The following is a 24,330-nucleotide window of genomic DNA, read 5'->3' as shown; positions in this document are numbered from 1 at the left end:
TTTAATTCAGAAGTATATTTTTACTTTCATCAAATCTTTCATTCAGACTATGCTACTCAAGAGAATGCTTGTAAACCGGAATAGGCACTACTCTTGAGTTTAGTTTCTTAGAAAACCCAGTCTTTAATTCTCGGTGAACAAATAAATAAGAAGCCAATCTCTGAACCAACCCTTACGAAAACTGTAAAGGAGGTCAGTATAAACCAGCCTTTCCCAAATGTGTTGGGACTATGATTTCCAACCAGTATCTTGAGAGACGCAAGAGTATCAGGGTGTTGGCAAAGAAACAATTGCATGAGGTCTGGAAATGAGTTGAGGAGCAATCAACAGTAACAAGTTTGATCCTGTAGGAACTAACTACACTCTGGCAACTTATTTGAGCTGCAACTGAGACTGAGCAGAGGTGAGAAAATAAGATCCTGTGCCCAAGTATCATTGTAACCAGGTATTTTGGACAATCTCCAAGCAGAAGGATTAGTCCCTAGAGAGAATGACTTAAAAGGCAAGAAGAAAAGGGGGGGGGAGACTGCGGGGAAAATGTCTGAATATTGAGTGTAGGGAGAAGTGTAAGTGTTTGTGTATATGTGTATGTGTGTGTTTAGGAAAGAGGAGGAGGAAACCAGCCACTTTCCAGGCCCTTCTGGGTGTAAACGGCAGCTGGGCAGGGTGTGTTAAGAGGAACAAAAGGGTGCAACTTGGCATAGTGCAGAGAGAGAGAGAAACAGAAGCTTGGTCTCAGGAAGACCTGCTGGAAAATAAAGTGCAGGAGGCAAAGGAACTAAAACCACCCACAGGAAAAAAGTAGGGGGGGGGTGAGGGAGAGAAGGCGATGTCCTGATCTAGGGATGTTCACAGCCCTTGTAATGCAACCACTTCATGATCATAAGACAGTTTTGCAAGGCAAAGAAATCTCCAGCCAAAGAATAAGAGGAAACCTCACGTACTGTGAAGAGTAAGTGAGACTTGGGCCCTCACAAATCACCCTCCCACTTCTCTACTCAGTCTCTGGGACAACTGCCTCTGTTGTAGTGGGCTGGGGTAGGAGGAGGTGGTACAGCCTCAGCCTTACCCTGGCAAACATCATGCTGAGTCCTTCACCCTCTCCTGGGTGTGGACATCCTTTCCTATGAGGTTCACCATGTTTTACCCCCACCCTTGAGGCTAGAAGCAATAAGGGCCTTATCTCTGAAGAACAGGCCTGCACTTGGCCTTGGTTGATCTGGCAGCTGAGCCCTGTAAGAGCTTTTCCCAAAAAAGGGTTTTGGCTTTATTTATTTTGGGCTTTGAATGCAAAGAAGTTTTGTTTTATTTCCTCAACGCTGCTTGCTTATCACTTCTTGGGACGTTTTTTTTTTTTTAATTTCACTGAGGGGAATATCATATTTTCCAAGTATCTTCCATGTCCTCATTTTCTACCTGAAAAATGTTTTTTTTTCCCTTTGAGAAAATGTATTTTCTTCTTGATCACTCTGCAGCTCAGATTGCTTGAGAATCACAGTCATAATATGTTGAGCTAACTCTGCTGCTCCTAACTCTATGAAAATAAACCTTGTAGAAATAAAATCAAGATAAAGAAACAACTTCCTAATAATATGACTGTTGCCTTGATTTTCTTTATAATTGGATTTCTCTGCTACAAAAGCCTGGAAAAATCCAAATAGCACTTCTTCGTTTTTGCAGAGGGCTACTGTTGTCGTTTTTAATCATAATGATGTACTGTACCAGTTATAAACCTTGTGGATATTTTGTTTTTTTTAAATTTATGACGTTAGATGTATTTATTTATTAGATTTTAATTCTGCCTTTATTATAGCATTGCCTTATGGGCAACCCGGCAGGCGTGCAAATGGATGGATGGCTAATGATGTGCCTCTCGTGCGAGTGGAGTTGAATGTGAGTTTGCCCTCTGCTCACATGACTGAATGGGCTGAGGCCTGGTCGTGGGCTGCAGTCCTGGGGCTTGGGGTCTCCTGGTAAGGGTAACTCAGGTTGGCACACAAAATACATTTTCCTTGCTTCTTTTTCCTACAACAGCAACCCCACGAGATGAGTTGGACCAAGAGTGAGTGACTGTGGACCCAAAGTTACCGAGTTGACTATCACGTCTCAGTTGGGGGCCAGAATTCATAACCTCCAGGATTCTAGGCCTGCACCTTAACTACTACACCAACCTGCCCCCTTATTTTTGTTGATGTAGCTTGTAAAGACCCTTATCTTTCGACTTGAAAGACTATCCATCAATCTGATTTATACTTATACGAACCTATCTGATCCCCTCAAAACTAAGTGTAATCAGACCCAATTAGGTTTTGGGTGAGAGACTACCCCAAAATCCTCAAGCTGCATACAAGGCTGGGAAGTGGAAAAATATCCTAGAAGAAGGCAACGGTAAACCACTTTCATACTTCTGTCAAAAACACCTATAGCAGTGACGGCTAACCTTTTTGGTGCTGAGTGCCGAAAGTGCACATGCATGCGCATACCCATAATGCAATGCACGTGACTCCCCTTCGTGTGATCCCCCGGCGTAGTTGCCCTGCCTCCTGCACATGCACCCTACCTCTACGCATGAATGCATGACCCCCACTTGAGCACACAACCCCATGTGTGCACCCTGCCCCCTCCCACATACACATACACCTCCCGCATGTGCCCTGTCCCCCATGCATGCATGGCAGAGACCCCAAATCAATTGGCCGGTGGGAAGCATGTGCAGAGGAACTGAATTGGAGCAATGGCTCGTATAATTGCAGAGAGGGCTCTGCGTGCCATAGGTTCACCATCATGGACCTATAGTAATAGCACTTAGACTTATATATCGCTTCATAGTGCTTTACAGCCTTCTCTAAGCAGTTTACAGAGTCAGCATTGTTGCCCCCAACAATCTGGATTCTCATTTTACCCACCTCGAAAGGCTGAATCAACTTTGAGCCTGGTGAGATTTGAACAGCCAAATTGCAGGCAGATGGCAAGCAGCAGAAGTAGCCTGCAGAACTGCACTCTAACCACTGCACCACCATGGCTCTATTTGAGGATCTCAGATAGCCTGAAGGAGGGAAATCAAGGTTTGGAGAGGAATGAGTCAATTCTGCTTGTTAGGGATCATTCTGAAGGCTAAAATCATCTGTCCCATCTTTTCAGCAATATTTTCCAAAAGATACCTGATACTATAGAAATTAGGAGTCTGGTAACATCTTTTCTGAATACCATAACAAATTATATTAAAAAGACAGACGTTCATGGCTGATACTATTCTCCTCTTCCACTACTTGAGGTCTCCTGGTTCAGCCTCTTGCTCAAGCAGGACACCCCATACCAATCCAAACGGTTGTCTATTCTCTTCTTGAAACCTACGAATGATGGAGCGCCCACAACTTCATCGTTTATAAGGCAACCTTTACAGGGGTGGGTTGCTGTCGGCATTACTGTCGATTCGGTGTGTGCGTCGCCGGGAGAACCGGTTTGGGGGCATGGCAGGCATGGGTCGCTGCCAGTTCCAGCGACCCAGGCCACCAAACTACTACTGGTTCAGCCGAACCGGTCCAAACCGGTAGGAACCCACCACTGAACCTTTCCGTTTCTGATCTACTGTCCCTCATTCTCAATCTTGTTTGCAAATGAGCTTGTGATCAAGGCTGTTTTTTTAGAACTGGTGCTGATACAACTCCAGGGGCAGCAGCGTGAGATCACCTCCTCCCTCCAGACCGAAAATGGTTCCTTTCTAGGCACAGGCAGCATTCACCAAAGTCCTATCAGCCGCTTCCTGTGATCTCACACGCAGCATGTGGTATGAGCTGTGTGGAAGTGAATCACCTTTTGTCCCTCGGACTACAACTGCATAATCACCAAACCCAGGGAGGCCTCTTTAATGCTTCAGGCAGGAATTGCCAAATTAGTTCAGTCTCTGGAGGCTACAGCTTGGGAGGCCAGATGGGTTGGGAAATGTATCCAGTAACTCTTGGAAAGTTTTGCCTTTTCACTTCTGCAAGTGTTTTCAGCTTTTGTTGTCTTCAGAGGAAAAGATTTCAGAAATTTAAAGCCAAAAGGCCTTTGCTGAATTATTGGAGGAGAAGGCACCTTTGGGAATGGATGATGAATATAGCCTCCGTATTTTCTTTCATATGTAGGGCGGCCCAGTTTGGTTGATAGCAATAGTGACATGATAGCATCCTTTCCCACCATTTATGGGAAGACGCTCACATATATATATTTGTTTTCTGAGGTTTTCGCGGGTTTTTGTATGTAGGTCTTCGGTTATTTGGGTTTTCTCCCGCGTAAAATTGAAAGTGTCTTGGCGACGTTTCGACGAAGTCTCATTCGTCATCTTCAGGCTGGTTTACTCGGCTTCGTGCTAAACCAGCCTGAAGATGATGAATGAGACTTCGTCGAAACATCGCCAAGACACTTCCAATTTTGCGTGGGAGAAACCCCGAATAACCAAAGACAGATAGACAGACAGACACACACACACACAGAGAGAGATTGATTTAGCAGGAACTGAATTCTAGTAGCACCTGGCATGGCTGCCCTGTGTTTACTCTATGGGGTCCTCCACACCTGGCACAAACCACACTAACAAGAAAAATGGCAAAACCTCCATCATGGCATTATGACACTAATCCTGACCTTTGTGCTTGCATCCTGAACTCAGATACAAGTACGTCAGTCACATAATGTGTGCTGTGATATCACACTATTTGCTTTATTACTTCCTCCCGCTGTTTCATAGAAATCTATAATGGGGGAGGGGGGGAATAGATGGAATCTTAACAAGCCAGAATTATTGTTTAGGCAGATGCCTTCAGGGACCAAGAAGGTACCAACGGTAGCTCCTGATGGGGTTGTACGTCCCTTGAATGCACAATCTAGGGGTTCACCTGGATTCACAACTTCTATTACAACAGCAGGTACAGATCTTGTCTAGGAAAGCCTTGTGGCCTTTCCTAAACCAGGAAGTTCTGACAAAGGCATAAGTCATCTTCTGGTTTGACTACTGTAATTTGCTTGACATGGGGTTGCTCATAAGATGGTGTGGGAAGTTAGCACCCATCCCTCTCCTAGGAAAATGAAATATTTAGGAAATATTAAAAGGACAGAATATTTCCCCTAAAAGGGAGGCAGAAACTCACCCGCCACCACCTTCGTCAATGGACCATTAAGGCCTGGACCAATCTATTCTGCATAATAACAAAGATCTACTTCAGGCAATAGGAACCCCAAAGCTCTTTCATTACATCATCACCCAGCAAGAGTCAACCAAGCTTGGGGACTCAGGACAGCATACAGAGTTGCCCCCTGCATGGCCCCATGGGAGTCTGACAACCAATCAGAATATAAGTTCAAATTCAAAGCCCAACAGAGGGTATAAATCTCTCTCTCTCCATGTGCCTTTTTGCCCAGGACCTCAAACCATGTGGTCCTGTCCACCATTAAAGCCCTCTTTCCAAACAGCCACCATCGTTCCCAGTGTCTTTCTCCCCACTTGGAACTGAATCCAGATGCACATTTCTTCCAACTATGGCCTAGAGCAGTGATAGTGAACCTTTTCAGAACCAAGTGCCAAAAAGGTCAGGTGGAAATGTTGCGTGTGCGCTCACTGGGACTGCGCCCTGGAAAAGCAAAACTTTTGGGTTCTAGTGCACATGCACCCATGACAATCAGCTGGCTGGCAGACATGCGCAGGCCAGTTTTCAGCACTGCTGTGCGCGTGGACAGCTGATTGTCACGCATGCAGGTGCACCAGAAACCCGGAAGACAAACAGGCAAGGCCGCACATGCCGGGCGACATGGCTTCGTGTGCCACTTTGGGCACGTGTGCCATAGGTTCGCCATCACGGGCCTTAGCAGAAGACAGACTCCTGCCTGAAGAGTGATTCAGCTGATAAAGAGCTATCTTGTAGGAAATGCAGTTTCCACTGTAGGATTCAGAGCTTTTTATTCGAGGTTTTTTTGTGGCTTAGATCCTTGTTATATTCCCAACCATCTGCTCTATGTAGACTCTATCCTAATCAGGAGGTTACAGAGCAGGGCCTCAAAGAAAGACCTTATCTTTGCAGGCCCTTCATTCTGGAAGAACGTGGCCCTGAGGTTAGTGTTGTGGTCCAGCAGGAGCAGTTGGAGCTGCCGATGGACTCTGATAGCGAGGATCCCTATGAGTCTGCTATGGAAGATGTGGAGGACCATGGGCAGGGTTCAAACTCAGAGCAGGGACCAGAGAGGCTGGTTGGCCACCAGGAGGCACCTGAGGCATGGAGCAGTGGGGAAGATCAAAGGGAGTTTGTCCCTGACGCCAGGCAACAGAGGGCGGAGAAACAGAGGCAGCAGTTACGGAGACAGACTCATAAGAGATAATGAAGCCCAGGTGGTTGTGGCTCAGCCCTTCCCAAGAGAGTATATAAGAAGAGACTTTGGGAGGAGTCCTTTTGCAGGACACAACCGTTCGTAGTAATCTGGAGAACTCCTTGTCTGGTTTGCCTTGTGTTCCCGTGTCTGTTGGAGTCTGGGTTGCTGCCAACGTCTTGCCAGTGAGTCGTGTCTGGGCTTTCAGCCAACAGATTATAATTGCTGTGAATAAAGAGTGGCAAACAGCTAAGCTTGTGGCTGCGTTCATTACCGGACGGAGGGGGGTCAGAACAGGTTAGGGTGGTCCCGTCCTGTTCGATTTAGGAAACAGTGCTTTTGTAAAAGAGGTAGATAATATTAGGGGGTGTTTGTTGCTTTCTAGCAGCATTTGTTACATTTTTGTGTTCTCTCACACGTTTGCATTCATAAGCCACATTCAAAATTCACAGAAGTTGCATTAACAGCAATCCAATTGATGGATTATGAAACTTGATGGTAACCAATATGTCAAATACACTGGTTGAGTTGGTTCTCTTGAAGCCCTCAGGAATATGATGGAGAAACCAATTATAGAGCATTGTTTGTCTGGAGCTCCTCTTTACGCTACTCTGTGTCTGACAAGGTGAAATTCCAATCAGGTGTATTCTTCTGGTATGTACACACACAGAGAGAAAACTTGTACTCACATTGTTATGTTGAAGTACTGAAAAGATTGCCATCTTTGCTTACTGGTAGGATTTCTTTACAGAACAATAAAGAATCTTATTTTACAAGTCTCTTCATCAATGAAACATACGTATATTATTACAAGAGCATACTTAGCACTTAATGTAGTTACTATGTCAGCAAAGTTCCCTACTGTATATGAGACAGAATGCGCATGGAGAATGGGAGATTTACAGGTTAGTCGGAACTTGATTCCTCAGGAACCAAGCAGCCGTAGCCACATTGATCCCTGGTGGAAGAGCAAAAGTAGGGGAATAGTTTTGAATTGTGTAACCATGTAGGGAATTTGTTAAGCAGTCAAGCCAGGTTTTAATGGAATGTGGCTTTATTTACCTGGCCTTGCTTTTTTAATGCTTAATACATCACATGTTCTACTTTTTTTTTTAAAAAAAACCATCAGGTCTTCTTGGATAACTCATTTATGACGTTTCTTAATGCCATTTCAACTTTGTTGCATTTCACACACACTGCAGAAAAAGTTGTGATAAACAAATTGTCACTTCCACAAAGTTGTGAAATTGAGACAGCAAGATATATGTAATGTCAAGTAATAGGTGAGCTGTAAGCCATTTTTCCCATCCCTCAAGCCTTGCTATGTTGCCTCATTGTGGTGTGAAGGGTGGTATTCCTGGAAGAGATAAAACAAACACCAACTGTATATTCCCAGCAGAGTCACCCAAGGCATGAAGATCATCCCAACTTCACAGCCTAAAACATATTGGACAATAGAGGCATATGAAGAATCTGTGGGCTGTATACTCTCTCTTTATTTATTCAGTTTGTATTGAGGGAGGCTACATTGGAAGAACATGAATGTAGTCTTAAAATTGGAGAAAGAAACCTAAATAATTTGTGTTACGCTGATGACACTACTCTGGTAGCTGAAAATGCAAATGATCTGTAGGTTCTAGTTATGCAAGTGAATGAGCATGTTGTGAAAGTAGGATTAAGATTTAATATAAAGTGAAAATGAATGACAAAGCAGCCAGCTTTAAAACTGAAAATGAAGATATTGAGGATAGCTTCTGCCTTGTAAGATTATTATCAACAATAATAGTACCAACAGTTTTGGGGTTTTCTTTTTGTTTTCTTTTGTTGTGTGTGTGTGTGTTGTTTGTTTAATAAAAATAAAAATTTATTAAAAAATAATAATAATAGCACCAACAGTCCAGGAATACACCACAGACTAGCACTTGGTAGCTATGAAGATCTTGGAAAATGCACATCTATGTTGGAAGGAAAATCCATCTGTTTCAGTTCCAAGCTGGGAAAAAGATGCTGGAAACAACGTGGAGGTTGACTGGAAAGAAAGTTTATTGAAGAGCAGAACCAACCTGTGGTTCTGTGGCAGCTGGTCAATTAGCTAGATGAGTTGTCAGATGGTCAGAGCTTTGCACAGCAGCCCTCCAGCCCTTATTGTTCCTCTTTTGAGAGGCAAAAGCCGTGTGTTAATAGTATATTTAAATAATGTTCTGCAACAGTTCTCTTGCTTAACACTTAATAGCACTGTTTCTCAATCTTACCAAATTTATGATGTTTCAACTTCAATTCCACACCGGCTGGGGAATTCTGGGACTTTTAAGTTCATACATCTTAAAATTGCCAAAGTTCCTCTAGAGACTTTTGCATCAAACTGGTAACTTGCAGCTGAAGGCATTGCCAGAAAAGTATTCTGTCGTGACCCCATCACTGGTTGCCATGCAAGCCCTGTTATGAGCAAAGGTTTGTTAAGGCATAATTTGTTTCACCCCGGTTAATTGAATGAACTTCAAGTGGTTACACTTATAAAACATCTAAGTCCAAATCAAATAAGCCATAATAATGCAATGTGTGACACTTAATAATTTTGCGATGTGAATGAGTAAGTTTAATGCAGAACAAGGAGACCCTGCAACTTAGTGGAACAAACACTAACAACAACAAAATGTTGAAGGATGTCCATATAAACTGGAATTGGCATAAGCACTGATATATTTCTATCTTTAAAAAAAACAACCCATGAATGCCTTCACTTGATAAATAGTCCTGGAACTTATCGGCTGGGACTCAACAGTTCATACTGTTATGTTCTGTTGGACATAAGGAACATGTATTGTTCCTGTATCGTTACTTTAACGTATTGGATTCAGTATGGCAACAGCAGCTTTTATTAAAGGCAAAGAGACTTTTTCTGTGTAACTGGAAGCTAACTGAACGTGGGCCTTTTGGCTAAAGGGAATCCACCTGATATTTGACATCATAATGAGAGCTTGCAACGGCCATAAGGAAATACCTCAAAAGGCCTGTTTATTTGATAAAAGGCCTGTCCTGTTCACAATTTTTTTTTCATCACAACTATACTCACTTCCAAGAAGTATGTCCACAGTAAGATTCTGTAGATAGTAGCCAGAAGCAGATGGCTTTGAGTCACTTTTTTGCAATTCCAAATAAACCTTTCAGCAGAGGGTGAAATATCACAGGACAGAGCAAAGTTGGAACAAATCACTCATTGTCTAAGCTACATGAGCCACACCGTAGTCCTTCTCATAACCCTGAATCTGAAAAACTTAAATGATCTTCTGTGAAATATGGAGGAAGGGCCTCTTCAAAAGAAGCTAAACTCTGCCATCTGGTGGGCACAGAAAGAATCCCATCTTTTAGCACCATGGAGACTGCACTCACCCGCCCACCCCAAAAAATCTGGATGATTTACGTAATTTTCCTTAATGGGTCTACAAATGTAAATATATTGTGAAACAGAATGATGCCACCTTGTAAGGTAAACTTCTGCATAGGTTAATGACTTTTAAAGGAAGTTCCTGGCCAATAAAGACACACATAACTATTTAATTCTATTTTTGCAACAAGAAAAGTGCTTTAACCACACATGATGAAGCCACTCATAGGGCCGTCCCTGTGTCTGCAGAATATTCCCACACTTTATAGGGCAGGGCTGTCAAACTCCTGACCCACGGGCTGGATGCGTCATGTGCTGGCTATGCCCATGCCCGATTTAACGAGGGGGGGGGGAAGTTCCTATACGTCATGTGACATCAAAGTGACGTGAGTCTGACACCCCTGCTATAGGGGATTGTCAATTGATAGTGGTTTGTACCACATTTTTCCTCAATCTGTAACCACCTGATGGGTTGAAGCATTTAACCCATGTCACATGTCTCCCTATCTCAACTCAACCGTTGAACAGAGTGGAGCATTGAAAGACTTCAGTTTGTTGGTGGCCTGCTGATGACTCATATAGTATTATATAAGTTTATAGGTCACTTTTTTATTGCAATATGATATTTGACTTGCTCTGATTTACATGGGAAGCCACAGCACAGAAGTTTAAACCTTATCAAGGAATTTTTAAAATCACTTTCTGAACACAATAGAGAGCCATTTAGGGGTAGTAGTTATGACACTGGGCTAGGAACCAGATGACCATAAATTTTAGTCCTACCTTGGGTACGAAGCCAGCTAGGTAACCTTGGGCCACTTACTCTCATGCTTCAGGAGACAATGGCAAACCACTTTTGAAATCTTTTTACGAAAACTGCAGCCAGTTCCTGGGAATTAACACTTACTCAAAGGCGTGTGCGCGCATGCACGCACGCACACACACAGAGCATTCTACAACACAAATTTGAACTTCAATGTTTCGTTTCTGATCCTTTGTCACCATTACAACATTAGTTCAAAGTCTCTACAACTGATGTTTTAACCTAACCCAACAATGCAAAGAGAATAAATGGTCAGTGTGCGCCAAGATTAGCAAGATTATTAAAAGTGGCAGTGGTGGCATTATTGGTAGAAATGTCCAAGGAAACCAGCGTTAACTTTTACTTAGATCTCAAATGGCCAACCAGTAACGAAAAAGCCCATTACTGTGGATAATGGAAGACAGGGGACTAATATACTAGTGCCGATAATGCAAGCTGGAGCTTACCAGATTCCAAGAAGCAGTTACTGGCACACAGTCTTAATTAAATGATGCCTTTCGGGTCATAAAGAGTCAGAAGTAACTGAATTTCTGAACAACAAACAGAACCACAACTATAAGTATATTCTGGGATATACAAACAATTTTATTGAAATTTAACAAAATTCAACAAATGCACTTCAAGGCAGAGGAAATAGATATTATACATGTTTGCCTCCAGGATTCCTTTCTGTGTGCTACAAGAACAGAAAGGGTAGTGCCAGTGGGTTCAGTTCTCCACAACCACACATGCACAGAAGGACCATTAAAACAAAATAGAGCTTTTTGCTTATTCCAAAGATAGTGATATATATATCAATATTTTTGTCTATATACCATCATCTGCTTTCACAGTATCAGCATCCTATATAAAGTAGTCTGCAGAAGAACCTCTCCCTCATCACAGCTGCTATTTGCTGGAGGAGCCGATAGAAAGCAAGATGAGAGGGAGGGCAGAATCCCAGCAGAGCAACTGCACAGCTGGAGACACAGTGGACAGGCAAGGAGACTGCCTTGGAGAGAGGAAGAAGATGTCAGCTGCCGATATTCTCCTGGGAATCTACTGCAGCTTAGGAGATGTCAAGCTCGGCAGAAATGAGATCTCCTTTGCACAGAGCCTCCATTTAGATGCCAGTCAAAAAGAGAGTGGGAGCAACTTGCTGTGCAAGCCACAAGGAAAATGAAACCCAACAGAGCACAGTACTTTTCTGATCACAGGGCATTTGCTTGCTCAAAAAATAATTACTGGAAGAACATAAAACCAGGTATTTTAGAAATGTAGATACGAGAATGTCTGCTACCAGCAAGCCTTTCACTGTCTCCCATGAATCAAATCTCTAGATTGGAGAGTAGAATATTCCATTTTGAAGAGAAAATGTGACCCAACACTGAGCACACTGCTTCTTCGGGCCTACTTTTGAGTTAAGCTTCTTAATAAGCAGCCTTCTGTTCAATTACTCAAGAAAGTAGTGTAGTTCAGCTCCTTGATGACAATCTAGAATTCATTATGGACCATCGTGCTGAGACGGAGTATTTGTTGGTCCAGCAAGTTTGCCAACTCATCTCGATCCACAGGATGCTCTTGTTTCACTGCAATGACATATCCTTCCCTAATAAAGATCAGAAATGTCAGATTCCGATTATCACATTATTCACTTTAAAAGTGAATAAAAATTCAGATTTCACTACATAAGGGGGTGTTGGCTATGTCTATACCTTTCTATTCGCAGGTTATCATACACCTGGGAAACCCATAACCTAATTTCTGAATGGCAAAGCAGTGGCAACTGAGGAAACAAATGGCAACTATGCTCCAAGTATCAATCCTAATATGCAACACAGACTTGTAGCTAAGAAAAGCGAAGATAAGAGAGTGAATATGCTGTATGCAGTCCGTGGCCCTTCTACTTAGGCTTTTAATGCTTAAAAATGATTGCATGGGCGGAGATGAAAGGATGCACATTTAACTTATTAATATTGAGATGCAACTGTGTACAAAGCTAATTATACTGAACATTGAGGTAGCAATGCCTGAAGTGCTCAGAAAGGCAATGACACACTCTGGGAAAGAAATATGATGTGCAATGAACCCACCCACATTCCAGTTTTAAAGCTCAATACCAAGTCCGATGGGTGGGTAAAAAGGCAGGCAGGCAGGCAAGGATTGTTTGGCTGTACATTGCATATGAAAGCCTCTTCTTAAGAGTGCCTTTAACAAGGTTTGCCTGATCACCTCTCAGCAGCAGGTAGCTCTACATCGTGAAAGCAAGAAGCCTGGGATGAAGAGGTAGGCATACCGCTTCAGTACTTGCTCATCTATCAGTACCATAGCAAAAACATTCCACATTCATACATCTGGGAGAAGGGTAAGGCCCTTCAACATAGAAAAGATGTAACTCTCCTTTGAGATGTGCTGCATTCTCCCCCTATCAGACACTACTTGGTCCAATCCAAGGAGTCTGCCAAAGGAAGATCACAGGATTTTGTTATTAATTGCCAGCAGAGGGAGATGAAGGGGAAAATAAACAGCCAAATTAGAGGGCAAACATCTTGACCGAAGTACAGTTGTCTTAGTAGAGACAGTACAACCTAAGAAAGAGATGGAAACATTTGGCTCTCCAGCAATCCCAGAGAACATGGCCGAAGGTGGAGGATGGTTGAATCTGCAATTCAGCAACACGTGGTGGACCACAGGTGGAGGCTCTCCATGTGCAGCATGGGAAACCAATATGGAACTCTACCACAAGAATGAAGAGGGAAGTCTATGCTCCTGACATGGGGCTCTCCAGAGAAGGTCCTGGACTATGAATCTCATCAGCTCCAGTTAGCAAAATCACTGGCCCTACAGTCTCACTGTGCTCTAGCATTTATTGGAGGGCTCTAGGTGTGGGAAGGATGCTCTCTTGAAAGACAAATGCTGCCTAAGATACAATCTATTTGGTGCGCTTTAACAGAAAAGCTTCATATCCAGATGCTACTTCACACCTTCTATCTTGCAAAGTTCAAAAAGATGAAACCTGCAAAGGAAATAGTGCAACTCCCAAGGGAAATATAACAAAGAGAGGACAACCTTCCGGTTGGTCTTTTTCCTACGACTCCTTCAAAAATGATTCTGTTTCGAACAGTGTATTAAGTGCAACATTACCCTCCCTGCCTCCACAAAGATATAGTCGAGTATAGTCAAGTCTTTCGGCCTATGCTTATAAGGTAAGTGGCTGAGAGGACAAAGAAGCATAAGAGGTTTTCTTTCTCACCTTTACTCATCTTGGAAGAAATAGGCTGAAATGTCAGTTATCAATGTTTGTGTAAGCTGACTGGGGTAATCACGCGGAATATCTGTTCCCAAAAAAGTGCAAGTTGCCCCTCTTAGTGTCAAGACATTTGACATCTGCTGCCCCCTAAGCATCAATGAGCAGCTGTTAAAAAGGTTCTAGTTGACTCAGTGAAGGAAATTTTGAGTAGGCTCCCAATCAAGGCCTGACTTCCCATCTGACACAGGTCCCATTAATATACATCCTTAGACAATATTATGCCTGATAGTCAGAAGTGTGCCCCGTGCCGCAGTTGCTGTCACTGCCTCCAAGCAGAGAAGCGTCAAAGCCCGCTGTCTGTTTGTGCCCCCAATTCATCCTCTGCAGGGACGTGTGGCTGCCTAGCATGGTTTACACGAGGTGCAGTAAAACTGGGCGGATAAGATGTACTGACAGCACACAGTAAACTTTCTCTTGGCTCAGACCTCACAGATGATAACAGGGAAGTCCACATGAATCCGAGGGTGCTCCAGTTTCACCAAGCCCTGGAACAAAACAGAATACAGTGTGAGTGAAATGTCACCAAAATAAACTTTCAAGAAGCGGGCGGCAATGATCTTTCCACCTAAGACAGATTGTGCTAAAAAAGTGTCTTGCTCATAACCAGAAATCTGAAAACATTATAAAAGCAAGTCGGCTAAGACATGCCAAACTGTTGGACTAAAGATAACTTAAAAGTAGTCATTTATCTGCAGAGACAGACTGAGGAATAGGACCAGAAAGTAGTAAGACCCTTGAAATTTGCATCAAACAGCTTACTTATATCACTACAGCAGGGATAGTCAACCTTTTTATACCTACCACCCACTTTTGTATCTCTGTTAGTAGTAAAATTTTCTAACCGCTCACCGGTTCCACAGTAATGGTGATTTATAAAGTAGGGAAGTAACTTTACTTTATAAAATTTATAAAGCAGAGTTACAGCAAACCCCTACTGCCCACCATGAAAGCTGGAACACCCACTAGTGGGCGGTAGGGACCAGGTTGACTACCACTGCACTAGAGGGACCAAACTGTTGTGATCAGATGAGCACACAGGGAAATAGGCGGCTTAATTCTTTCTAATGTGACTTGCAATTGTGAAGTTCACCCCTCAGCTATTTGACTAATGAATCAGGATGACTCCTGGCAACCACATAAAAGGAAAAGAGTAGGACTAAAAAAAAAATATATTAACAAAGAGGATTAATATCTCTTATCAAGCTAAGTTTGCTTAGCCCCGCTTCTCTACAGCTGCATTTATCATTTTTAACTACATCAGAAGATCTAATCACTAGTATCCATGTCATTCTGTAATTCAGATGTTTTCTATCCAAGAAAGATATCCAAGCTTTTTAAAGAAAACAAAAAACTCATTTGAAAAAAAGGCCAGGGAATAATTGAACGAATGTGAATGAACACAACTAAATAAAAGTGCACTAGAACCTGTCTACAAAATTCTCCCGTAGGAGACATAATATCTTCCAGGGCTGCCTCAGAAAATAGGTTTAAGAAGCTAGATACAGTACAGGAAACAAAACTGTGTATTTTTTTTGGTGTATAAGACGCTCCGGAGTTTAAGACGCACCTTAGTTTTTGGGGAGGAAAATGAGAAGAAGAAAAATTCTGCCTCTGCCTACCAGCATCCATGGCATCCAGCTGGCTAGCTTCCTGTCAGTGTGTGAAAGATCATGACTTGGAACACATTGTAACAAGGTCAGACAATTAATAGGCATAGCAATTAAGTCAGCCAATGAGGGCTATTTGGACTCTGAAACAGTGTTTGCTGTGTGAGCAACCAGGAGACAGGAAGGAGCCTAGCTTAGCAGAGAACTGAAAGTGAAACTGCTTGTGTTTTGCTTGTGTTTACTGCTACCTTGGAAAACCTGCTTTTGGTAGTGTACTGTATATTATTATTATTTTGAGTCCTGCTGAATCAGTTACTGAATGTGTTTTCTGAATGTGATTGCTGCTGCAAATTCTGACCAGTCAGGTCCGATTTAGCACTTATTGCAGCCTGATTCAGCATAGCTGATTGGCGGGTGGATCGGACTGCCCGGAATATCCCCAATCAGCTGTTCCAGGCTGCAGGGATTGCCACAGACCATCGCTGCCTCCATACCTTGCAGTTTTGGCCTCTGGTGGGGGTGGGTGGGACTACATTTGGTGTATAAGACGCACCCAAATTTTCACTCTCTTTTTTTGGGGGGAAGGTGCGTCTTATACTCTGAAAAATACGGTATATTCTTATGTGAGTTTTATCCTATATACTGAATCATAGCATAAAACAAAAGAACCAGTTCAGTGTACAGATAGTCCTCAAATTATAACCATTTGTTTAGAAATTGTTCAAAGTTACAGCAGCACTGAAAAAAAAGTGAATTGCAACTGATCCTTGCACTTAAAACTGTTGCAGCATCCCTAAGACTATGTGATCAAAATGTGGGCGCTTGGCAACTGAACATGTATTTACACGGTTCAGACATCATGTAATCATTCTTTGTGACCTTCCCAGCCAGCTATTTGCAAGCAAAGACGAGGGGGAAGCAGGATTCCCTCAACAGCCACACGATTCACTTCCTACTGCAGCGATTCTCTTAACAACCATGGCCAAAACAGTTGTAAAGCTGGGCATGACTCACCAACCAGGCCCCAACTGCTTAAATTGAAGAATATCTGTAGTGCTTAAGGTGCTGGCCTAGAAACTAGGCGACTGTGAGTTCTAGACTTGCCTTAGGAATTAAAGCTAGTTGAGTGAGTTTAGGCTAGTCACTCTCTCTCAGCTGAAGCCCCTTAACAGGGTGGTGGTTGTTATTATGAGGAAAACAGGAGCAGGAAGAAGTATTATATGCTCATCATCTTGAGTTATTTATGAAAAAAAGAATTAAACATATTTTAAAAAGTTATGCCACCACTACTTTAATACTATTTTCAAACTGTAAGTGGTAAGTTTTTGAAGTCCAACATGTCAAAATGCTAGCTAGGTCTGATACTGGATGCAGAGACAGCATTGCCAATTAACTACGCATTCCTCTGGGCATGCTAGTTAGAGACCAGGGGAAAAAATAAATCTCTTGTATATGCTATGAATCACTACCAAAAAAAAAAAAAGAAGCAATGTTTAGTCAAAACAAAACCAAATCAAGTTACAAAGAAAAACCCCTGTACTTTCAAGGATGAAATAAAGGCGCTCTATTGTAATTATTGCCTACTCAGTTATATAATAGAATAGAATTCTTTATTGGCCAAGTGTGGTTGGACACAGAAGAAATTTGTCTTTGGTGCATATGCTCTTAGTGTACATAAAAAGACAAGATACATTCGTCAAGAATCATAAGATACAACACTTAATTATCGTCATAGGTAATTAAATAAGCAATCAAATCATACTAGAAACAAATAAAACAATATAAATCATAGAAATACAAGCAACAAGGTTATAGTCAGAAGTAGGAGATAGGTAACAGGAAGGATGAGAAGATGACTAGTAATACAGTCTTAGTAAATAGTTTGACAGTGTTGTAGGAATTAGTTGTTTAGCAGAGTGATGGCATTCGGGGGAAAACTGTCCTTGTGTCTAGTTGTTCTGGTGTGCAGTGCCCTATAGCGTCGTTTTGAGGTAGAAGTTCAAACAATATGTTTCAACTTCTACCTTCAATTTCTATCTCTGCAGACTTGGATGAACTCATAGATACTGTAACATCATATGTCAGTTTTTGTGAAGACCTGTGTGCTGACTAGAAACCTGCAAATATAAAGTAACAATAAACCTTGGTTCACAGTTAAACTTAAACAGCTATGCCGTACCAAAGAGGAAGCCTACAGAAAAGGTGATAAAATGCAGTATAATCAGGCCAGAAAGGTATTAACAAGGGGGGGGGGGGGGGTAGCTACTCAACAAAGGAACCAGCAAACATGAGGAAAACTCTTAAAAATATCACTGGTTACAGCAAACCTCCTTACCAGGCTGAAGGAAATCAACAACTGGCAGATGACTTGAATATGTTTTACTGTAGGTTTGAGAGAAAACTATTACCTATCTCCACAATCCCCATCTCAGATGCACCAACAACCAAGCCTCCTACAACTGACCCCATCCCATTGGGCCCACCATCTCTGGTAATTACAGAAAATGAAGTGCAAGGTTTATTTCACAGAAAAAAAACCAGGAAAAGACCCCGACCCAAACAAGATAACTCCTTCTTGCTTAAAAGCTTGTGCTGACCAACTGGCCCCCATCTTCACCTAAATCTTTAATAAATCACTAGAGATATGCTATGTTCCTTCTTACTTCAAACACTCTATCATCATCCCAGTGCTGAAGAAACCCTCCATCAATGACGACCGGTTGCTCGAACACTGGTAGTTATGAAAACCATCACCTACATTCTCTGCTTTTTAGTCTCTCGTATTTCATTTGGATTGTTTAAAAAAACAAATATGGAATATACTAACAATCTGTTTATGCTTAAGATTATGTGGTTTACCTTCAGACAGAAATGAGACATTTATTCCTTCAAAGGAATAAATCAATATATCAAAATTACAATGTTTCACTTTGAATAAATATTTCAAATGTCAGGTATAGCAGAAATCCCCGAGGAGGAAGCAGGCTGAAATAGACTCCAATTATTCCAACTGCAAGTGTTTCAAAATCTCTGCTGCAGAATCAAACATCTTTCCTCAGATGGTAGAAAGCAATCTTAAAGGTTCTTATTTTCTTACAATAAAACCAATCTTACAAATCCAATCCAGCAATACATTTTTTTTCCTCACAAGGCTTGCAAAATCTAGAAATTAATCGAGTTCTCCCTAATCTGTTGCATATTGGATCAGAATCTGGGAGCTTCTATCAAGTGTGAAGATGACCAGATTGAAAAGGCTGGATCACACCCTCTTGCTTAAGTGTTCTGAAGTCTTCATTTGAATCCAAAACACAACAATAAACATTACCTGAGGTATCAGGTTCTTGTGAATTCTTTTGAGCTTGGCACGCTTCCTCCCATTCTTGGTGATTATTGTCTCCTCATAAAACTCATGTGCAAGGTCACCATCCTCATCATAATACATAGAGCTGAAAGGAAAAGAGAAAATTTGAAAGGAAGTATCAACCAAAGACAAAACGATGAAGCAGTGTACAGATCAGGTTAACTTATTAGAAGATAGATGACATCTGCTGCTGCCAACAGGCTTCAGCTGAACCATGGCAAGACCGAATGGCTTTCAGTGCACGGAACGTCAAAATCTGAGACTCTGATGTCTTTTGACTTCTGGATGGGGTGGCACTACCCCAGGCAGACCTGATTTGCACCTTGGGGGTTCTCCTGGACTCATGGCTCCTGCTTGAAGAAGAGGTGGCAATCATGGCTAGGACAGCCTTTTTATAACTTCAGGTTGTGTACAAGTTGCAGCCTTTCCTGGATCAGGAGTCCCTGTGCTCAACCATTCAAGCCCTGGTCATCTCATGTCTGGACTACTGAAATGTGCTCTACATGGGGCTATCCTTCGGAAGCCACAACTGTATGTGGCAGTTTGGGGGGTCCTCTACTAGAGTGGTCTATGTTATACTGCCAGTTTGCAAGTTGCTGCCAGTTTGCTTCTGGGTGCAATTCAAGGTGTTGGTTATTACTTTTAAAGCTTTTCATGGCATGAGTCCAGGTCACTTGAGGAACTCTCTTACCCCAATGGGATTGATCTGCCCACCCATGCCGGCAGAGGCATGCTGCGGACATCTGTCAGTCAGGGATTTCCAGCTGGTGGAGTCCAGAGCAGCCTTCTCTGACGTGGAACATTGTGCCCTTTGGGATGAAGTCTGCTCCAACCCTCCTGACTTTTCATAAGGACCTAAAGACATGACTCTGCCAGTTGACAGGGGTATCAATTAGGGAGTTTCATGCTAGAAGTGACTGATGGACCAATAGAGATCCCACCTACCTCCCATCCGGCTCCCTTCGTCTCCATCTTTTAGTCATAAAACAATTTAAATGTTATTATATATTGTAGTGTGTGTGTGTGTGTGTGTGTGTGTGTGTGTGTGTGTGTGTGTGTATGGCTTATTACTTTTAATGTTGTAAGCTCCCAGAATATCTTCGCAGTGAGAGGAGCAGCCAACAGATTTAATAATAATTTTTTTGTATGTTGGTTATTTTTTTTTTAAAAAAAAATTGATTTAATACGTGGGATGAAGCATACTTTTAAAACAAACTTTATATAGTGACACTGATTTCAAATCATGAAGATGAAGTCTCAAATGGATTCTGCTGCAAGTTGTAACAAACAATAGTTGTGCATCACTTCTCGCCATGTTCTATGATTTCTCATCATGTTCTAGTTCAATAAAACATGCAGATAATTACCATTTTATATGACACTCATTAACAACAATTAAGATGAAAGGGGAGACTTCTCTTGAGGCTCAACCTATCATTAAAAACTTTAAATATATTTACAGAAATGTGAAATACCTCAAAGATATCTAAACCACACATTTTTGTTATTTGCTTAAAAAAAGAAAAAGTAGAAAAACTGTTTAGTGGCAAGTATGCATTAATATACCAGAAATATCCAATATAATTGGGATTAATTCCAAACGGTCTCCTTATACAGGTAGTCCTCAACTTACAACAGTTCATTTAGTGATCGTTCAAAGTTACAACAGCACTGGAAAAAGTGACTTACAGCCATTTTTCACAGTTATGACCTTTGCAGTATCACCATAATCATGTAATCAAAATTCAGATGCTTGGCAATTGTTCATGTTTATGACCGATGCTGTGTCCCAAGGTCATGTGATCAACTTTTGTAACCTTCCGACAAGCACAGTAAATGGGGAAACCAGATTCACTTAACAATCAGGTTACTAGCATATCAACTGCAGTGATTCATTTAACAACTGTGGCAAGAAAAGTTTTAAAATGGGGCAAAATTCACTTAACAAATGTCTCACTTAACAGAAATTTAGGGCTCTTTTGTGGTCGTAAGTTGAGGACTAACTGTATTTCATTGAAAGATTCAGATCATCATTTGCTACATACATATAAGTTACTTTTTCTGGTAACTGACTGCTTCAAACTGTACATTTAAATAGTCTAATGTATCTAGATTGTCTAATTTCAGACACACTGCACTAACAATCTTGGGCTCTGCAGTAAAACAATGTTCCGATAACTGAAGATGTTTACATTTGTTTTTTCCATACTTGCAACACCAAATGAATGCAGATTTGTATTTTGCCTTAATAATTAATGGAAGCAGAATGAATGAGAATTGGAGAAAGAAACTGGAACAGTCAAGCATATACAAATGAGAAGTAAAACGCTGCAGTCAGACTGCAATGACATTTCATTTAGGAACCCTCAACCACTAATAGGGAGACAGACATGCCATTTTTGCCTACTCACAACGTGAATTGTAAGATTATAGCGTTGGAAGGACTAGCAAATCCAACAGCTGACTCAATGTATAAATCCCTGACAGATGGCTGTTCAGAAAACACAACCAAGGAAAAGAAATTACTGAACCTCTGTATTAAGTTTTACAGTTAAGCCCATTTAGTATCAGCATGTTATTTGCAAAATTCAGCTCAGGAACTTGCTTTTCTGTACTATAATTTAAATCCCTTATTCTGTTCTTTGGGATGATGATACACTGGACTTTTTTGTAGTGCACATTCAGATAAAAGTTCTACTATATTTCCCCTTCCTACTTTCAGCCTTTTCAATGCTAAATATTTCTCGATCTTCTCTATTCATTAGATTTGATATATTGTCTTCTGATCGTCTTCATAACTCTTTTGGGCATTTGATCCTAATTTTTCCAAATCTTCTTTAAGAAGTGTTGCTATCTGGATAATTTTCATATCTGCTAACAGTTATCAGTGATGTTGCTCCTGACAATTGAGCTAAATCTGAACTACAAAAACTACTGAATTATGTATGATGTTTTGCTTCAAAGATTTTGCAGAATGTGCTGCAAAACATTTCAGATGGTGAATCGATGTCAGAGTAAAAAGCCATTATCACAAGCAATCTGGAACAAGAGAGCTATAAACTAAGACTTCTCACTCTCAATAAGTACAATTGATAATAGATCATCAAAGTTCTCAAGGAGGTATAATTATTTTGCAACAAAATTCAAAATTAAAGTGCCCCTACCTCTTTCTTTTCCACTGAACCTCCATGGGGACATTTTTTTATTATGCATTTGAAGAGCATTATATATTTTGTACAAAATAAATATCGAGGAAGCAAGGTAAATTCTTTAAGTTGTTTATTTTCTCGCTCCAGAACAATTCTACCACAGCAAAATGATCAATTTATTATTTCTCCTGAGGCATTTCTAACAACCAGAGAGAGAGACGATTTCTTCTATGCTATTGCAATACCTGAGGTATGCAATAGAGGTATTGCAATACCTCCATTGCAATTATTTTACTTTTCAGCAAGCAAATATCTGGAAAAGGCTCCAAGGCTGGGAAAGAGGGAAGGAAGAGAAGACGAGCAGCAGCGAGGTGGATGGATCCAGTCACAGTGGCAATGAATGCAGCATTGAAACCCCGAGTAACGAAATGATAGTCACGGACAAAATCGGTGTGGTCGCTAAGAGTCGGAAAGGACTTGGCACATCATCACCCAATGGAGTTATCCGCGAACTGGTGGGCTGAAGGCCCTGGCCAGGTTTCCCAAAGTAGCATCTCAGGAGCGGCTCTGTCCGAAACGAAAGCTCCGATGGTGGTGGTCTTTGAGTCATTCCGAAGTCGTCGGATGACGGAGGGAGAAGTATAGGGAGATCGGGCAGCTTCAATCTCCTTTTTTCCCCTCCACACCGCGAGCGACCGAAACAAGGAGGACACCTGGAGAGAAGCGCCCGCCGCCCTCCTTACTCGAAGGCCGATGCTCGGGGCAGGCAGGGAAAAAGCTGAGCTTGCAAGACCGCCTAGCCTGCCCGGTCCCGTCCCCACTCCCCCCCCACACCCAGCTTCCCTCTTACCCGCGGCGGGTGAAGACGAAGGGGGTAGCCGAACAGAATCCCCGACCTCGAGCCAGCGTCTGATCGCCGGTTGACCTTTCGGAGCCGCCTGGCCCACCCGAGCCAAAGAGCCAGAGGCCTCGAGACTTGGAGCCGCTGGCACCCATGGCTCAGAGCAGCAGCGGCGGCAGCAGCATGACCGCCAAAGGAGGGACGAGACGCCCGACGATCCCCGGAGGCCAGCAACGGATCCGGCCTCGCGCCGGAAATTCGCCCCTCCCCATGGCGTAACTTCCGGCACCGCCCATTCCGAAAGTCCACTCCTGCGGGGGGAGGCGGCGCTTTACGAAGGGCTCGAGTCCATAGACTCCAGCCGCAACTTCCGGTTGGCTCTGGATCTGATAATGCTCAGGGCAAGCCGGCTGCGAGTGGGCCGGATCTGAGGAAACCTGCTGAGGCCTTGGAAGATGTCCCGTTATCCGCTCAAGCGAATTGCCTCTTTTGAAAGGCCCGCTGGGACGATTTCTTACGGAGTGATCCGTATTTGTTTCTTAGCGGATACCGTATACAATTGCTAAAGACTCGACAGAGCGCTGTGTTTTCTAATGCTGTCCCATGCTATTAATACACAAGCAATTTATAATTCATAGTCATCCATTGTATCAGAGTGCTATGGTGCTTTTGTATTAAGCTTGAATGCTATTTTATTTCATGTATTTTGGATGAAGGAATGATCATCTCACGAAGATCATGGCAGCTATTTGAGTCAAGCTATAGTAGGAGATATGGTTTATTAGCAGCCCATAATATAAGTGCCCAAATAATTTTCATCTAAACACTTTATCTCTTCTAAGAGCTCAGGAAGGCATAGGCATCCCTTATTTTGTTGTCCTTATATCCTAGTGAGGTGAGAGTTAGATCCACAATTCAATCTGTGTTAAGACTTAAGTTAAACGTGGGTTGCCGCAGTCTATTGTTACACATCTAAGCTGTGCTGCCCAGAAGGTAATTTTAGTAATACCAGTAGTTGATAATTTGTTTGGTAATATGCTGCATGTGATTTCATGAATATCTACACGTGAAACTCGAAAAATTAGAATATCATGCAAAAGTTCATTTATTTCAGTAATGCAACTTAAAAGGTGAAACTAATATATAAGACTCATTATATGCAAAGCAAGATAGTTCAAGCCGTGATTTGTCATAATTATGATGATTATGGCGTACAGCTTATGAAAACTCCAAATCCACCATCTAAGAAAATTAGAATATTACATGCAATCAATAAAACAAGGATTGTACATAGAATATCGGACCTCTGAAAAGTATAAGCATTTATATGTACTCAGTACTTGGTTTGGGCCCCCTTTGCAGCAATTACTGCCTCAATGCGGCGTGGCATGGAAGCTATCAGCCTGTGGCACTGCTGAGGGGTTATGGAAGACCAGGATGCTTCAATAGTGGGCTTCAGCTTTTCTGCATTGTTCGGTCTCATATGACGGCTGTGTTGACCCTGGTCTTAATGAAGCTCAGTGCAAAAGGGGCCCA

The 24,330-nt window shown here is 42.1% G+C and overlaps 1 protein-coding gene and 1 long non-coding RNA gene across 4 annotated transcripts; one reads left to right on the top strand and one right to left on the bottom strand.

Annotated features, from left to right (window-relative positions):
- The first annotated feature begins 313 nt into the window (after positions 1-313).
- LOC148048017 (uncharacterized) lies at positions 314-2,241 on the top strand. Its single transcript, XR_015695776.1, has 3 exons — positions 314-403; positions 1,814-1,893; positions 2,035-2,241. It is a non-coding gene; the product is annotated as an uncharacterized LOC148048017 (long non-coding RNA).
- Positions 2,242-11,111: 8,870 nt separating this feature from the next.
- Positions 11,112-23,063, bottom strand: TUSC2 (tumor suppressor 2, mitochondrial calcium regulator). 3 transcript variants are annotated; one of them, XM_087709248.1, is made up of 4 exons: positions 22,804-23,063; positions 18,769-18,889; positions 14,262-14,321; positions 11,112-12,135 (listed from the first exon to the last, which is right to left on the bottom strand). In XM_087709248.1, the coding sequence occupies exons 1-4, from the start codon at positions 22,947-22,949 to the stop codon at positions 12,085-12,087; spliced, it is 378 nt and encodes a 125-aa protein (XP_087565374.1). In that variant the 5' UTR covers positions 22,950-23,063; the 3' UTR covers positions 11,112-12,084. The 3 variants fall into 3 exon arrangements, with proteins under 3 accessions (XP_087565374.1, XP_087565375.1, XP_087565376.1); XM_087709249.1 differs by having other exon boundaries at positions 11,112-12,115; XM_087709250.1 differs by lacking the exons at positions 11,112-12,135; positions 14,262-14,321 and adding an exon at positions 15,026-17,560.
- Positions 23,064-24,330: the final 1,267 nt, after the last annotated feature.

This window comes from Thamnophis sirtalis, unplaced genomic scaffold (assembly GCF_051295495.1).
Source record: "Thamnophis sirtalis isolate CommonGarterSnake01/CBP01778 unplaced genomic scaffold, rThaSir2_p1.2 scaffold_3, whole genome shotgun sequence".
Classification (NCBI taxonomy): Eukaryota; Metazoa; Chordata; class Lepidosauria; order Squamata; family Natricidae; genus Thamnophis; species Thamnophis sirtalis.
The sequence above is the reverse complement of the archived record's forward strand: the minus strand, read 5'-3'. Positions and strand labels throughout refer to the sequence as shown.